Raw genomic sequence first — 13,188 nt, forward strand, 5'->3', positions numbered from 1 at the left:
CTCAATTCATGGGCACGTTGAGTCCTAAGAATTGAAAACTCTCGTAATGGGCGACTGTGTTGAATGTCTTGGGCTTTGAATATTGACCGAACTCAGCCTTTGAGGCTTCTACAAACAAGATGTCTCTTTTATTCAATTGGTCATGTACTAGTTTAAATGAAATTTCACTTGGGAATGGAAATAAATTTACCTCTGGATTTACTTCGTTTGAATTTCTTTTTGTTTTGTCAAGAAACACAGAAATTCTAAATCTGTGAGTCCTTGAACCGACTTGCTCAATTCATGCGTCTTGCTCTCGGATTATCTGGTATTCTAAGTAGCTACCTAACACAGGCTTCCTGTGCCTTTTATAGCCCACTGATTTCTTACCCGTCTTCCCAGTCCTACAGGTTAAGCCTGATACTATATTTATATTATCTGTTTGCTTAATTTTTTGGAAAGTGAGTATAGTACTGGCAAAGCAAGATACCTGATGATTAATGGAGATTACCCCAGAGAGAGAGGTCAGGGATCAGATTTACTAGTGAAAAGAAAATGAATATAATTGCAAAGTACCATATTTAGAATATTCTATTTCTAACCATTGATGTTCCATGCTGGAATTGGGGCTGATAGTAGCAGCCATAGTTGTATATCGATCAAGGCAACAGCAATTATTTTGCAATTGACATAAGTGATAAATTTAACTATTTTTGGAATGTTAATACATTATTAATTCATCAAACTTGAATTAATCTCATATATATGTATATTATTTTAACAACTCACGTTTGATTTGTATAGCTAGGTCAAGATTCCATAAATCAAATCACCTTCCCTCTTCACCTTTATTTGACTTTTTTTGCTAAATCGAAAACCCCTTATTCATCCGTTTACATTTTTAGGATTTTGAATGGAAGAGCCTAAAAGCTATAGTAAGTGATTAAGAACTTAGACTGACTTCAATCTTCCCCAAGAGCCAATTGCTTTTCCTCTAACCTTTAAGAAAAAAGTAACAAAATTGTATGCCATGTAATTTATTTATTTATTGTTTACATAAATTTTGGGTAGTTGATGTTTTTGCTATTTGTTTTTGTTATTGTCTTCTATTTTCTATTTATTTTTATTAAAAAATAAAAAATAATAAAACCATCAATTAAACAAGTATCAATCTTTTTTTATGGGATAAGTGCTCCTGTCATCCATTAGTTAACAAGAAAAGTGGAAAATTGAATTATATAAAAATTCATAATTAGTAAAGATTGATCACAGAAGAAAAAAACTAATGTTCTAAAAAATCAACTTGTATAATATATGACCAACATTAATAGAAAACTTTGAACAAAAGTCCAATGAAAATCAAATCAATTTAATTAATGCTCTACACTTCAATTCTAACAAGGGATCTTAGAGGTGAACCACTTCATGACCAGAATAGGAGCCTTGATCAAACCCAGTGCAAACTCAACTATGATGGTTACGCACAAGCAACAAGGGCAGATGCAAGTCAACACCAACCTGCAGCATCACAGAAACAACCCCATGATAATCAGCTTAAAGGCAGCAGTTAACGTATAAAGAACATATCGACTTTGCATCGAAGAATTGATTCATCAATCTGTAGGAAGCCACTCAAAGAAAAAGAGAAAGTGAGACTAACCCTACAATCCAGATGACTATGCCGACTATGGAGATGAGGAGGGATAGGAAGGCGAAGGGCAGACCCAACAGAAAGCCTAAGGGCCTGCATTCACAATCATCACAGCAGCAGCAGCAAGACATATCGGCTTGTTCCCAATTCTCTCTGTTTCGTTCTCTTGAGTTTTCTTGCTCTAGTTGATCTCTTCTGATATAACAATGTTGACGAAGCGGAACAAGAAATAAGACAAGCAAGGCTTTAAATAAAATTTGGTGCAGGCGTATCTATGTTTGTATGTCTGTGCCGTTTACACCATGACAATCCGCAATGTTTGAAGGGAGGCGGTGACCAACCAATACCAAATCTCCACGTGATTCTATGACTCTTGTCTGCGCCCATGATTATTGATTAGCAAGTCTTTCTTCTGGGGTCACGCAATCGGCAGCTTATGGTTTATTCATTTGTGATTTATATTAAATTTTTGTTCGAATTTTTTACAGCTATACCATATAGAGCAACGCCAAATTGCCAATCGTATCATCAATTGTTAGCATATAGAGGTCCAGCTGTTGTTACTCTTTTTTCTGAAAAAAAAAAAAAAGGCATGACAAGGCCTAAGATCAAACTGCTCCCATACTTTTTCAACTGATGAATAAACTATTCGTGGATTAGTTAAGCAGTGTCCATTCAAGCGAATCTCACATGCTCTCTAGATCAATAGAAGTACTTGTACGTGGTCCAATCAGTAAACTTTCAACAGATATTTGCCAAGATTATATGAAAGTTATCCACAGCAGACAACTAGATCGATAAAATTTCTTCATCTGTGATCTTTTTGCTTTCTGTTTCTAGTGGAGCGAACCCTAAAGGAATCAGAGGAAATGAGGGTTTAGGAGGAGATATGCAAAAGTGATGAAGGTACAGCCGGCTACTTGCCTTCGCCGGTCCATGTAGAAGTTACATGCATTTTGAAGCTGCTGTTAAACATTTTGACCAAAAGGAAAGTTAAAACCTGATGGATCAGTCTTGTGAAATGGGCTTGATCCACTTTGCTGAGAGTTTGGGCTGGAAGGCAAAGGCAAGCCTGGCGTGCCTCACTTGATCATCTCCAAGTGAGTGAGAAAATAGAAAGAATATAAAAGAATATCCTTCCTTCTCAAGGATTAATTTTCAACCATCAATTTTACAACGTCATTACCATCTGAATAAAGACATGGATCATACAGAACTTGAGGATTTTAAATAAAATAACAATGGTTTATCCATGCCTGAAGATTACTAATTAACCTGACTGAATAAATTCGTCGAGGCCCGCAATTGATATTTGCAATTTCAATGCTTGGTGATCATGAGAATAATGTGGCATTAATCGTGGTTGATGTCCGTGAAAAATGGAGATATGCGCAGAGAACAAGGACTGTGAGGTTTTGTCCTGAAATTCTTGTAGAAAGAACCCAGTAAACTTCCTTCAACCATGGCTTGATTAATTCTTGCTCGTGAATGCCAGATAACTGTATCCATTGTTCCATACCCCTAGGCCCTACTCAAGCATTTGGAGTAACTGCATGGGAAATTACCAGCACAAGCAATGATCATAGAAGCAGGACAAGCTGAATAAGCTTCAAGAAGATGGAAACTTCAATAACCATCATCAGTCCCTACCCAACTGCAGGCAGTTTCTTTCAGTATCCCTCTTACCTTCATCATCTCCCTCAACTCACTTACACCATCCCATTTTCCAGCAGCTGCCCAAGCATTTGATAGTCCAACAAATGCCCCTGGCCTACTATCAGCATTCAATTTAAAAAGTTCATCGGCAGCTATACTTGCCATTTGTACATCACCGTGCAGCCTGCAAGAACTGAGCAAAGCTGCCCAAACATCAGAATTGGGCTTCTCAGGCATCCCCATTACAAGTTCCCATGCTTGATCCAAATTCCCTGCACGTCCCAAAAGGTCAACCATGCAAGCATAGTGCTCCATCTTTGGTTTCATTGAGTAATCTCTCTCCATACTTTCGAAGATTTCACGCCCTTTGGCAAGTAAGCCAGCATGTCCACAAGCAGAGAGAGCGCTAAGGAATGTAACATAATTTGGCTCAACGCAACATTCTTGCATCACATGGAACAGCTCAAGTGCTTCGTTTGGATTTCCATTCTTTCCATATCCATCAATCATCGAGGTCCATGTGAAAACATTCTTTTCCGGCATGTAGTCAAAAACCCTTCTGGCATCTACAATTTTTCCACATTTTGCATGCATGTCAACAAGAGCACTTCCAATCTTTATGTGCATAAAGTACTCAGTCTTCATTAATTGACCTTGAACTTGTTGACCAATTTCCAATGCTGATAAAACAGAACAAGCCCCAATTACACTAGCAAAAGTCGAAATATTAGGCCGGAAATTCAACCGTTGCATATCAACAAAAACCTCAAGTCCTTTCTTAGCAGTTTCAACTGATTTACTGTAACTTTCAATCATTGCATTGAAAACTACCACATCTTTTTCAATTGTTTTACTAAACACATCTTCAGCCTCTTCTATCAATCCATTATTCATGTATCCAGTGATCAACGCCGTTGAACAAATCACATTCTTTTCCAACATCATGTCAAAAATAGTCCTTGCACATCCAACCTTCCCATTCTTCACATACGAGTCAACCAGCGCTGTATAAAGCACTTCATCAGGCTCAACATCCAATTTCACCATCTGGGCATGGGCCATCCTTCCTAAAAGCCGCGGCAACACCACCCTATTACTCCCACAAGCAGACGCCTTTAAAATCATCGAAAATGTGAATCCATCAGGCTTTTCACCTGCATAGACCATTCTACGAACCAAACCAAGTGACTCCTCAACTCTCCCATGTTTAAGGTACCCGCCGATCAAATAATTGTACGCACTTAAAGTCTGCTGCGGCAATTCATCGAACATTTGGCTGGCATATTTTAAGCACCCACTTTTCGAATGCAATATAAGGAGTTTGATAGAAACATTTGTATTGGGTGAAAACCCAGATTTTATAATGTGTGTATGGATCTTTTGGCCATGAAAAGGGGTATCTGAGTTAATAAAGTGTTGAAGAGCAGCAGAGAGAGTTGTGGTGGTTGGGTTAGAGAGGAACTTATGGTGGTTTGGCGCGAAAGAATTCTTAGGTGCGACCCGGAAGTTTTGATTGTTGGCTGATGAGAAAATTGACGGTCCGATTGTGGGTAGTCTTCCATTTTTCATTTTCCCATTGATTTAATTACTAGATATCTGCTGATTTAAGCAGGCACTCAGGCAGGTAGTAGCTTTGGTTTTTCTTGGCGAGGATTATAGGACTAGGGCCTAGCTCAGTCAACTGCTGGTTAGCCTTTCACATTCTTATTGGGCCATAACATTTGTTCCTATGTAGCTATGGTTACTCCTCTTCTATTTTTCTTTTTCTGCTTTTAAATAGGGAAATCTTTTCATGCTATAAGAGGAATGACATGGCCAAACTCCACGAGCAAATGATCATTTTCTTGGAAAGCAAACAACGCACGCATGTGAAGCTTTTAGTTTTTCTTTGTTGGGATTGCAAATCCACCGCCTTCACCAATACTGGTCTACCCTTTTTAGTGACTGGTGGATTGAGACCCTTTTATGCTTTCTTTTTCTTCTTTAAAGTGGTCACCGGCGATATTGATTTTGTCACTATATATTAATACAAGGACGCGTAAATTACTACATAACAAATATCATGACTTGCTTTGCAAAGTTAACGAATTTTGGGTTTTGCATCATCTCATCCAGGTATTATATCTATATTTCATGCCTTTCTTTTTATTTTCTAAACCCCAGGCCATGGATTGGGGTCATACCAATTTCTATTCTCAAAACCTACCGCAAGAAAAGTCAAGAACAAACTCATTTCAAGTTCAACAGTCCTTTGGGACAATATGAAGTTATATTATATTATATTATATATGTACACATACATATATTGCTAATCCTTAAGTAATGATTATATTTTCTTGTATTCTAATATTAAGGTTATAAAATTAGGCAAAATTTGGCGGTTAATGAAGAATATGGTAATGAGAATTAAAGCAGCTTTGTTGGCGTGCACAAATAAAAAAGTGTTGGACTTTGAACGAACATTAAAATAACGTCCTAGTAATTCATGCTCCTCTTTTGATTTTTGAGAAAGAAACAAAACGAGAATAATGCTTTGAATCTCAATAGAGTCCCACATGCTCGATTATATATGAAGCTTTTCCTCCCCACCCCTTTTTTTTATTTATTAAAAAATACCCTCTATGCAAGGCATATGATTTGATAAAGATGCATGGATTTTATATTATTCAACTACCTTTCTCATGTGATGTAACCTTTTAAAGCATTATTTAGCCAACATTAATCATTGTTTCTGGTTTGTGTATCTCCTGTGTCTGTCAAGACAAGAGGGGAACAGCAACCCTTCAGACAAGTAATTAAGAGCTGTTGTTGTTGGAAAGGCTTAGTAGCATCATATTAGGACTTGATGATCTCTTTTGCTACGACGGCTATCAAAGTCGTGATTGCATGCTTGCATCAATTCTCATTTCTCTTTTTGATTTCTGTCATTAATTAATAAGATTGGAATACGAATCAATTCACTCTTACATTAATGATGACTAATAATGTAGACTAATTTTAAAAATGTCGAGGAGCAGAATGCTTGTTATTTTTTAAATACTCAAATTCAAATTCTCAAATTTTATAATTATTCGAATAGCATTTAAAAGTATTATCTAAACTCGTAATTACTCATTAAATCCTCAAATCTATTATATATATATATATATATATATTAATTTTTATAAAAATATTAAAAAATAAATTTGATCGAATTGATAGGACTATTGATTGTTCAAAAGTATAGACAAGGTTTAATCCGTTTTAAAAACATATAAAATATTTTTTACATATTTATTTATAAATGAATTTGGATATTTAAGCAATGATACTCGTTCTCTATCCAAACCTTAGATGAATAGTAAAATTATTACCCGAATTCGTCTAAAATCTAAATATAAGATACCCATGGGTATCCGGTTAAAGGATACCCATTGTCATGCATCCCTATTAATTTTATGTCATTTGAGGCATTAATTCAATTATTAAAGTAATTGAAAATTAATAACAAGGATTCCTTAGAATCTCTCAAAAATTTTCCCCAATGCCTTCTTAATTTAGCCGTGTCTCTTGGCTTTCTTGGAATTACCGTCCTAAACACAGAAATTAAAGGGATCATGGCAATCGTTTCTACTTTTGTTTCTTGAATTAACACATATGGTGGAGTCCACAAGTGTTTTGACTCATACTCCTTGTCATTTTGCATTTTTTGACCATGTTATTTTTGTTCTTTAGACTTTCCTTTACAATTACGTATAACTTACAACATTTTTAGAATCAACACAGCTTTATTAATTCTTTAACCACTTAAACAACTTATTTATTTAATACATACATATATATATAATAATACCTTAAATGTCAGCCAATATACTTTTTAAAATAATGAATATCCAATGTTACTTGCATAATAATTAAGTATTTTTGAACTTGATATAAAAATGACAAGTGATATATTGATTAATGATAATTAATTAATCGTTGATATTAAGAATTTATTTAATGAACTTGATTGAATATAATAAAACAAAATAAATTTATATAAAATTTTTTAAATAATTTAATAAAACATTACACCTTCCTTTTCCAACTAGGTTTATCATTCCAACTTCCAACTCGTGTCTTTGGTCATGATAGCAGCGTTTCAACTTTCAAGAGGCGTTTTTAATGCAGAAACTCTTCAAGTATTTAAGTGATTCTTGCCCAATCGAATGGTTCAATTCATAGTAAAAAGAAGTTGATGCAAAAAGTATGGATTTCCATGCATACGCAATCAACCTTTTTTTTTTTTTTATCAATTGAAAAATGGACCAGCCTCATTTCATTTGGAGATTTTGGGAGCTGACATCATTTTGCTTTTCAGTAAATGCAAATAAAATAGTGTTATCCACTTTTTACAAATCTTCCAAAGTTAGGTTTTGATGTATAATGCAATATATGTTTATAAATATATTATATTAATATAATATAATTGATCTTCTAGATCTGAATAGTTTTCTTTTGAATATATAATTGTTTCACATGACCCTGATCGATTTCCAAAGATTTTGCGCCTGGCGTATCAAGAATTACCCTTTTATTACTTTATGGGGTACATAGGAAAGGCAAAATTAGCTATTTATCATACGCCTTAGTAGTATATGGAAGCTGCAATCTCTCTTAATATAGTTCAAAAAATTCGATAGAAAACCAGATTCAAGGTTGAAACTCTCATTCTCTCTTTTCCTTTTTGGATTATCTTAAAAAGAAGAGGCAGCATCGTGCTCAAAAAAATCACATCAACTTGAAGTCCTTATCATTTTTGCAACTCTCTCAGTTGACCCAATTTACATAGTGTTGATGGTGAGGCACAATAGGCCCACCGTAATTATGAATGCCTATTGCTATTAAAGCTTGGAGATAAAAGGATCGATGCCCTGAGCCGGAGAGAGATAGGAGAGAGGGAAGGGTAGAGAAAGTGATAGAGATAGACCATAGCCTCCATGACTTAGACTTCACATCACAGAGAGAGAGAATTTAATGTAAACAGTCATGTCATTCTAGCTCAAAATCTGAGACTTCTCGGTCTTTAACCAACCATGGCAATCTTGTTGTTATAACCAACTAAAGAGGCTGCTTTGGTCCTTGCCCCAGAACCAAGTTGCTTCAACGTATAGTGTTGCTGTTAAAATATTTCAACCATTGGATCGTTTCAGAAAGAAACCAAAAAGTCCAAAAACCAGCCAAAAAAAGCCCACAAAACCTTTCTTTCTTTAATCTCTTTACCTCTTGTCTGTATTCCCTCTCTCCCTTTTGGGGTGCAACGAAGTTGGTGAGCATTTAATTGTACCAGCTTTTTGATACCAATAGAAGGTAGTTGATCTGAATTGATCTTGATTAACTCCTCCTTTGCTAGTCCTTGGTTCTTGCAAGTTTGATTCTCACAGTGCTTCCCTGAAGTAGAAAAGTTGAATTGTTTTCGCTCTCAAACATGAGGCCAAAGATCTATCTTTTTGGAGACTCAATCACGGAGGAGTCCTTTCGTGATGGTGGTTGGGGTGCTTCTCTCGCCAACCTTTTCTCTCGCACGGTATTAATTGATTATCTGATGCTACATAAAAGTCTTTTCCAATCATAAGTTTCTTTTTTTCTCCAGCGGTTCCTATACCAATATGGCTAAATGGCAGTCTTTTTATTGTTTTTGTATGCATAAGAGATTTTCTTATTGGGGTTGTGGTTTACAGGTTGATGTGGTGCTGAGAGGGTACAGTGGGTACAATTCAAGGTGGGCGTTGAAGGTGCTTGATAGGGTTTTTCCTGCGGCGGAAAGCGGTGGTTCTGACGGTGCTTCACCGCCACCACTTGCAGTAACCGTCTTCTTCGGAGCTAACGACGCTTGCCTTCCCGATAGATACGCTGCTTTCCAACACGTGCCAGTTGATGAGTACCAGCAGAATCTCCACTCCATTGTGTCCTCTCTCAAGGTTCACATCCCTCTCTCCACAGATACTAATTTCACGTGCTCATCTTCTTTTATGGTAACTTGGTCTATAGTCTATACTACAAATTTGCTAACACATTAAGCACGTTAACTTATTGACCAACAATTTTAATTTCTACTCGATAAAAGTTGCGTTAACAGCGGAGAAAAGGGTCAAAAGATAACTATTTTCAAGCAACTCTCACGTAGACGAAGAGACACGCACACAAGCAAGGATTAGGTGGTCGAACTATGTAACTTGTTTTTTTTTTTTAATAATTCTAAAAAATATTCGGTAGATAATTTTGGCCATGGTGTTCTCAGCACTGTGTCCTGTAATGTAGTAGTAAGGGATCTTAAGACGTTGGCAAAGGAGGATACTTTATTGGTGGAAGGGAGCCATGGACTTTGGTTTGGTTGGTCAACCAGCCATTGTGGCTGGGAAGTGGGCCTGTGAGTATCCAAAAAGCAAAGAGATAGAGCCAGATAAAGCGTGGGAGGGTAAGGCCCAGTTGTCTCTGTTATTGTTTGCCACTTGGCTATATCTCTCTTTAATTTTTACATTTACTAGCTAGCCAGCAATCTTTTTGCGATCAATAAGGCAAACGAGAACGTAGGAATGCCTAGTTTTGTCCGTCATGTATAAATTTTTCATTTGATACAAAAGGTCGGAAAATGGAAGGTCGCTTTTTATTCAAAGGTTATACAACTAGTCTTCTTATTTCACATCTTGATTATTGAACTTACTTTTTATCTTTACGTTTTGTTATTCCTACTAGGTAGAAACTGCCCAAAAGATTTAACTTAAAGACATGAATCATGTGATCTAAAACCGATGACAATTTAGTACCTTTCTTCAGCTAAAAAAGCGTCTTCTGCTGAGTGGTGACCTTTTTCTCACGTTTCTGGTGGTCCAAAGATTTATGCACAGATCACCTTAGAAAATCGTTTTAAATTTAATAAGTAGTATATAGTTTATAGTATTACATAGGGGTAGATGGGGACCCAAAAGATTGGTATTAGGTATAGATGTCATAGGCATTGATGGGGTTGCAGTTATATATGGCGCCCGATATCACAAGCAATGTAGCTTTTTTGTTGGTTATGGTCGTCTTCTCTTGCTTGGATGACCTTAAATATTAATTCTAGAATGTTACTTTATTGATAAAAATCCAAGGCCTTTATGACCGGGGGCTCCATTTTGTGCCACTCGAGAAAAAGAAAAAGAGTTTATACTTACTCGTTAAGCATAGTCTCTTCTATGTGTTTGGCTTTCCTTTTCAATGTTTGCTTTAATAATAATTGCTAGAGTGTTTTGGTGGAATGGTGGACTCCCGACTGGTTTTATTTAGCGGATTTGTTTTCTAAAGCAAACGTGGGAAGCTCAACAAATCCTTGGGACTAGACAATCATTGTGTCACATCCTTTGGCCTGGATTGTTTCTTATTGTTATTTGGACTCGAGAATTTACTATATACTGCTGTGCCTACAATCCTAGAAAGAGCAAGTATAGCCCATTATATCAACTTAATTAACTCAACCATCTTAAGGAATTATGCAAGTTGTTATCAGTATCACCAAAAGATTACTATCATCTTCTGTATTATGTATGCTTGTCCTGCTCATAGCCTTCCTCTTGCATGCTTTTCCCTTTCTTCTTTGGGGTCTCAGAAGCGGTGGCCAAAGACTCTGATTCTCCTGATTACTCCTCCTCCAATTGATGAAGATGAACGCCTTAGGTATTTGTTCCACTTGTTCTGTTTATTTTACATTGTAGATGTACAATATCTTTATACCTACTTAAGACTGGTGTGTTACCCTTGGCCTCTGATGCAAAGTTATTTTGAAAATGAATGTTTTGAACGAAAGGAAATATTCTGGATGCAGACATCCTTACGCAGAGAATCCATCGGGTTTGCCCGAGAGGACAAATGAAGCTGCTGGCGCTTTTGCCAAGGCATGTGTTGAAACTGCTGGGGAATGTGGAATCCCTGTGGTAGATCTCTGGACCAGGATGCAGCAGTATCCTGACTGGCGGAAAGCTTATCTTAGGTATCTAAGGCTTTGCGCTTTTTTAATAATTTACAATGCATACTTTGATCTATATATGGATTCTGTGTACACAATATTAATATTATAATACTAGGTAGCAGTTTCTACGCTGAGTTTGCAGATTAGGCTTGTGCCTGATTTGACTGATAGACTAAAAAATTTGTAAACCTGCTAGGTATGAATACCATGAATATTCTGATGAAACAATGCATTGCTACATTGACATCTGATACTGAAATTTTCTATATTCACAGTAAAATTCTTTTGAATTTCCATAGTTTGTTGATTTTTAATCTGTAATTTGCTGTCAAAATCCTGTTCCCAGTTGTTGTTGCTCTCTCTCTTTTATTCGTGTCTTTGAAGGTAAGAATTATCGGTTAAATAGAAGCAGTGCTAAGCCCTCTGCTAATATGCTATTACTGGAAATGCAGGGATGGTTTGCACCTCACTCAGGATGGCAACAAGGTAGTATTTGAGGAAGTAGTGAAGAAGCTGAATGTGGGAGGCTTAAGCCTGGAAAAGCTAACAGTTGATCTCCCACTTTTAGCTGATATTGACCAAGGTGACCCACTCAAGGCTTTTCAGTGGTAGTTAAGATCACTGAATATTTATATATCAGGGGCAGGATCTCCTTTTTTGATCTTTAAGTATTATTTTGCTATTGTTGTAGTCCTAGAAGTATTCTATATAAAACGAATGGCCAAATTATAGATGGCAACTGCTTCAGCTTCTGAACAATATAACCAATTTCTATTATTTTGTCATTGCGTTGTAACAGCAATGAATGTGGATGCTCCAAAATTTAAAATGGAAAAAAAAAATTGCCAAAAATCTATTGCCTTTCAGAAATAAAATTAGTCAATGCATGTAGAAACAGAGTACTTTCCCCATTCCAGGTTGGATGAAATGGATGAGGACCCGAAATCTTGATAGATCTTAAGGCCATGAAAACCCATATTGCTAACAATAGGAACAACAAAATTGTTAGGGTGGAAGAGTGGTAGTCAACGGAGACAACAGAGGTATCGTGCTAGTCAGGCTGTTATTGGGTGATTCTTTTTTTAGAAAGTGGATTTTATTGGTCATTTAACTAATATGCTATTGTTAGTCTCAAGCTGAAACTATCAGAGACTCCCATTGACATTAAAACCAGCTTGACAAAGGAGCTATACAAGAAAGGCAACTGCTAACATAGACTTTGGCAGTAGCCCCATACAAATCAGGAAACTCAACACTGCCTGTATGGCAGCAGGTATCACAAAAGCCATCCAACTAAGTCTATCCTCCTAACTCCTAAGGAAGCTAAAAACAAAACAACAAAGGCAGAGCTCGAAAGCTTTAGAACAATGGAGTTCCAAATCAAGAACGAGGAACACAGAAATCTTTGGTCATCCAAGTCCAAGACCGAAACAGGTTTGGAGGATCTCTCTGCCTGTAATTGTGCGATTGATTGCACTTTTCTATCGTGCAACACCGGTCAAACGAGGAACTTTATTATAAATAAGAACATTTTCATTAGGGTAAGTCAGGATCACACTCTCAAAACTTTAATACAATTCCCTTTTAATCTGGTGCTTGTTCTCGCTCACAGATTGATATCTGAATCTTTCTAGTCCAAACTTAGCCTGAGATATCCTTCTTAATTATCTAACACCAAAAGGAGGGAGAAAACCAAAACAAAGAACAGAGGCGAGTCGAATTTTCAGCCCTATTTTGGACATTTACAATACTTGATTTGATGTGGGACAAAACGTTTCTTGCTTGGGCCTCATGCTCTCATCAAGAAATGAGAAAGGCCAACTCATGCACCGTCGCCTTGCGTTCAGTTCTTTGCCTATATCTCTTTGTCCCTGTTGGCTTAAAGTAAGAATGTTTGATCGATTTCAATTTGTTGAAGAGGGAAGAAACTGAC

At 36.6% G+C, this 13,188-nt stretch overlaps 3 protein-coding genes across 4 annotated transcripts; 1 reads left to right on the top strand and 2 right to left on the bottom strand.

The window, feature by feature from the left end:
• LOC18596727 lies at nucleotides 1,206–1,883 on the bottom strand. Its single transcript, XM_018122983.1, has 2 exons — nucleotides 1,640–1,883; nucleotides 1,206–1,497 (listed from the first exon to the last, which is right to left on the bottom strand). Exons 1-2 carry the CDS (start codon nucleotides 1,759–1,761, stop codon nucleotides 1,374–1,376), a joined length of 246 nt encoding a protein of 81 aa, XP_017978472.1. The 5' UTR covers nucleotides 1,762–1,883; the 3' UTR covers nucleotides 1,206–1,373.
• On the bottom strand, nucleotides 2,755–5,044 carry LOC108660417 (pentatricopeptide repeat-containing protein At1g28690, mitochondrial). The gene has a single exon (XM_018122620.1). It carries the CDS (start codon nucleotides 4,853–4,855, stop codon nucleotides 3,257–3,259), a length of 1,599 nt encoding a protein of 532 aa, XP_017978109.1. The 5' UTR covers nucleotides 4,856–5,044; the 3' UTR covers nucleotides 2,755–3,256.
• Nucleotides 8,443–12,040, top strand: LOC18596729 (GDSL esterase/lipase At5g45920). 2 transcript variants are annotated; one of them, XM_018122549.1, is made up of 5 exons: nucleotides 8,443–8,834; nucleotides 8,989–9,228; nucleotides 10,896–10,963; nucleotides 11,094–11,276; nucleotides 11,708–12,040. In XM_018122549.1, the coding sequence occupies exons 1-5, from the start codon at nucleotides 8,736–8,738 to the stop codon at nucleotides 11,865–11,867; spliced, it is 750 nt and encodes a 249-aa protein (XP_017978038.1). In that variant the 5' UTR covers nucleotides 8,443–8,735; the 3' UTR covers nucleotides 11,868–12,040. The 2 variants fall into 2 exon arrangements, with proteins under 2 accessions (XP_017978038.1, XP_007025444.2); XM_007025382.2 differs by having other exon boundaries at nucleotides 8,448–8,834; nucleotides 11,112–11,276.

Source organism: Theobroma cacao, chromosome 6, assembly GCF_000208745.1.
Source record: "Theobroma cacao cultivar B97-61/B2 chromosome 6, Criollo_cocoa_genome_V2, whole genome shotgun sequence".
Classification (NCBI taxonomy): domain Eukaryota; kingdom Viridiplantae; phylum Streptophyta; class Magnoliopsida; order Malvales; family Malvaceae; genus Theobroma; species Theobroma cacao.

Bases quoted from the DNA above. Each gene is read 5' to 3' on its own strand.
- LOC18596729 (XM_018122549.1), top strand. From the start codon at position 8,736: ATGAGGCCAAAGATCTATCTTTTTGGAGACTCAATCACGGAGGAGTCC. The intron at 8,835-8,988 runs GTATTAATTGAT...TGTGGTTTACAG, and splicing joins CCAACCTTTTCTCTCGCACG to GTTGATGTGGTGCTGAGAGG. The intron at 9,229-10,895 runs GTTCACATCCCT...TTGGGGTCTCAG, and splicing joins CCATTGTGTCCTCTCTCAAG to AAGCGGTGGCCAAAGACTCT.
- LOC108660417 (XM_018122620.1), bottom strand. From the start codon at position 4,855: ATGAAAAATGGAAGACTACCCACAATCGGACCGTCAATTTTCTCATCA.
- LOC18596727 (XM_018122983.1), bottom strand. From the start codon at position 1,761: ATGTCTTGCTGCTGCTGCTGTGATGATTGTGAATGCAGGCCCTTAGGC. The intron at 1,498-1,639 runs GTTAGTCTCACT...GTGATGCTGCAG, and splicing joins ATAGTCATCTGGATTGTAGG to GTTGGTGTTGACTTGCATCT.